At 58.3% G+C, this 1,739-nt stretch overlaps 1 protein-coding gene across 2 annotated transcripts in view; it reads right to left on the reverse strand.

Annotated features, from left to right (window-relative positions):
• GMEB1 (glucocorticoid modulatory element binding protein 1) overlaps positions 1 to 1,617 on the reverse strand; it is a 10,238-nt gene extending 8,621 nt beyond the window's left edge. The window contains exons 1-2 of one of the 2 annotated variants that reach the window (XM_010132809.1): positions 1,492 to 1,617; positions 445 to 559 (exon numbers count right to left, since the gene is read on the reverse strand). In XM_010132809.1, coding sequence (XP_010131111.1) covers positions 445 to 559; positions 1,492 to 1,617 — 241 coding nt within the window. Of the gene's footprint in view, positions 1 to 444; positions 560 to 1,489 lie in introns of both variants that reach the window. The other variant, XM_010132810.1, reaches the window with a different exon arrangement.
• Positions 1,618 to 1,739: the final 122 nt, after the last annotated feature.

Consider the following 1,739-nt stretch of genomic DNA (forward strand, 5'->3'; position numbering starts at 1 on the left):
TCCCCCCTGCTCCTGGGAATGGCGGGGAGCACGCAGAGCCAACCCGCCCGGTTCTCCCACACTCTCACCCCAAACTGCCAGGCTGGTCGTTCAGCAGAGAACCAGCAGTCAGAGTGAGGTGCCTCAGCCAGCGCAGACACGTAAAACCATCACTCCTGTTGCTAGTGTCATAGTAGGGTGAAACCTCGGCTCCCCTGGACCCCTTGGGAGCCCTTACCAGTCACTGCAGGAGAGCCAGGATCTCAGGTCCAGGACTTTGAGACCAAGCAGTAACAGCAGACTCTTATTCCAGAGTATGCCCAGACCCTGCACCCACATCCATGCCTGGGAAACCGCATCTGCAGGGGCAGAGCCAGAAGGAAGCCCAGCGAGCTGGAGACACCAGCTCAGCGGCGACCAGCCCTGCAGAGGAGGGGATTCTGTCCATGCCGAGCAGGAACTCACCGATCCCTTCCTCGAGCTTGTGGATGGTGTGGGTCTCGACGGCCACTACGGCGGCGCTGGCCTCGGAACCCTCTTGGTAAATCCTGTTGTGAAAGCGGCCACCCGTAAACAAACCATATCAATCACAGGAAATTAAGATTCGCAGCACGGGGTTAAAACTTGGGTTCCTTTCTGCCTTGCCTGTCCTCCAGGGACGCAGATTTTGCTTGATACCCTTTCAATCAGAGGCATTTTTCTGGCACATACAAAACACCATATTAATCCCAAGGACTGAAACACGCAGAGGCGTTCCCAGTGCTGTCGTCGCACCCTCTGCACTGCCAGCGCTGCCGAAGCAGCTCTGCAGAGCGCTTCCCTGTGCCTTCTCCTCTGGTTTCTGATACTGTTACCCACGACAACAGGGAGAGAGCTCAATGGCCCAGGATTTCCCTTCCAGCCCTGTATGACACTGCAGCACGGGCGCTCGCGCAGGGAAGGGTCACTGTCAGGCCCACAGCCACCCGGCTCAGAGAATATTATCAAACTGGGACCAGTATATTTACGTCCTGAGTGATACAGGGTGAAGGTGAAGCTGCTGCAAAACCCTCTCTGTCATCCCAGCCTCACCATGGACTGGAGGAGGGTTATTTTAGGGGAACGCTGGTGCAGAGGCACGTGTGGATCTGGCCAGGGCACAGACCACCATGTACAGCAGCTGCAGCGTGGCAAAAACCCACCCTGGGGCCACAGAGGGAGACCGGGAGGGAGCATGGCCAGGGCAGCAGTGCAACCACCTTGCCGCTTCCCCACTGGGCTGCCGGGAGAGAGCAGCACACAGCCACGGCCCCACAGGACAATCTTGGTCCTCAGAGGCCCCACGACAGCGACACACAAAAGCTTTTTTTTTTTTTTGCGTCGTATTTTTCTCTCTACCATGCACAGCACAAAAGCGATGCAGACCTGGAAAATGCAGCGACACTCGGTGCCCGCACCACGAAAACCCACAGGGACCCCCCTCCAAATCCCACCCCGCACCTCCCAGACGCACCAGTACCATCCAACTCACCCTTGCTGCACCGGCTGGAGCTGCAAGATCACTTGGGTTTTGGTATCCTCCGGGTTCTCCCCTTCGTTTCCGTCACTTGGTACAACCACCACATCACCCACAGGGACGCTCACTTCGGCATTCGCCATCTCTCACATGAAGCCCGGCGTCGAGGGTGCCGCGGTGCTGCAGAGGGCAAAGCGGAGGCAGGTCTGTGCCGCGGCAGCACCGCTGCCTGTGCAGGCAGAGGGCTGTAAGCATGATCGCCCAG

Source organism: Buceros rhinoceros, unplaced genomic scaffold (assembly GCF_000710305.1).
Source record: "Buceros rhinoceros silvestris isolate BGI_N320 unplaced genomic scaffold, ASM71030v1 scaffold7603, whole genome shotgun sequence".
Lineage (NCBI taxonomy): Eukaryota > Metazoa > Chordata > Aves > Bucerotiformes > Bucerotidae > Buceros > Buceros rhinoceros.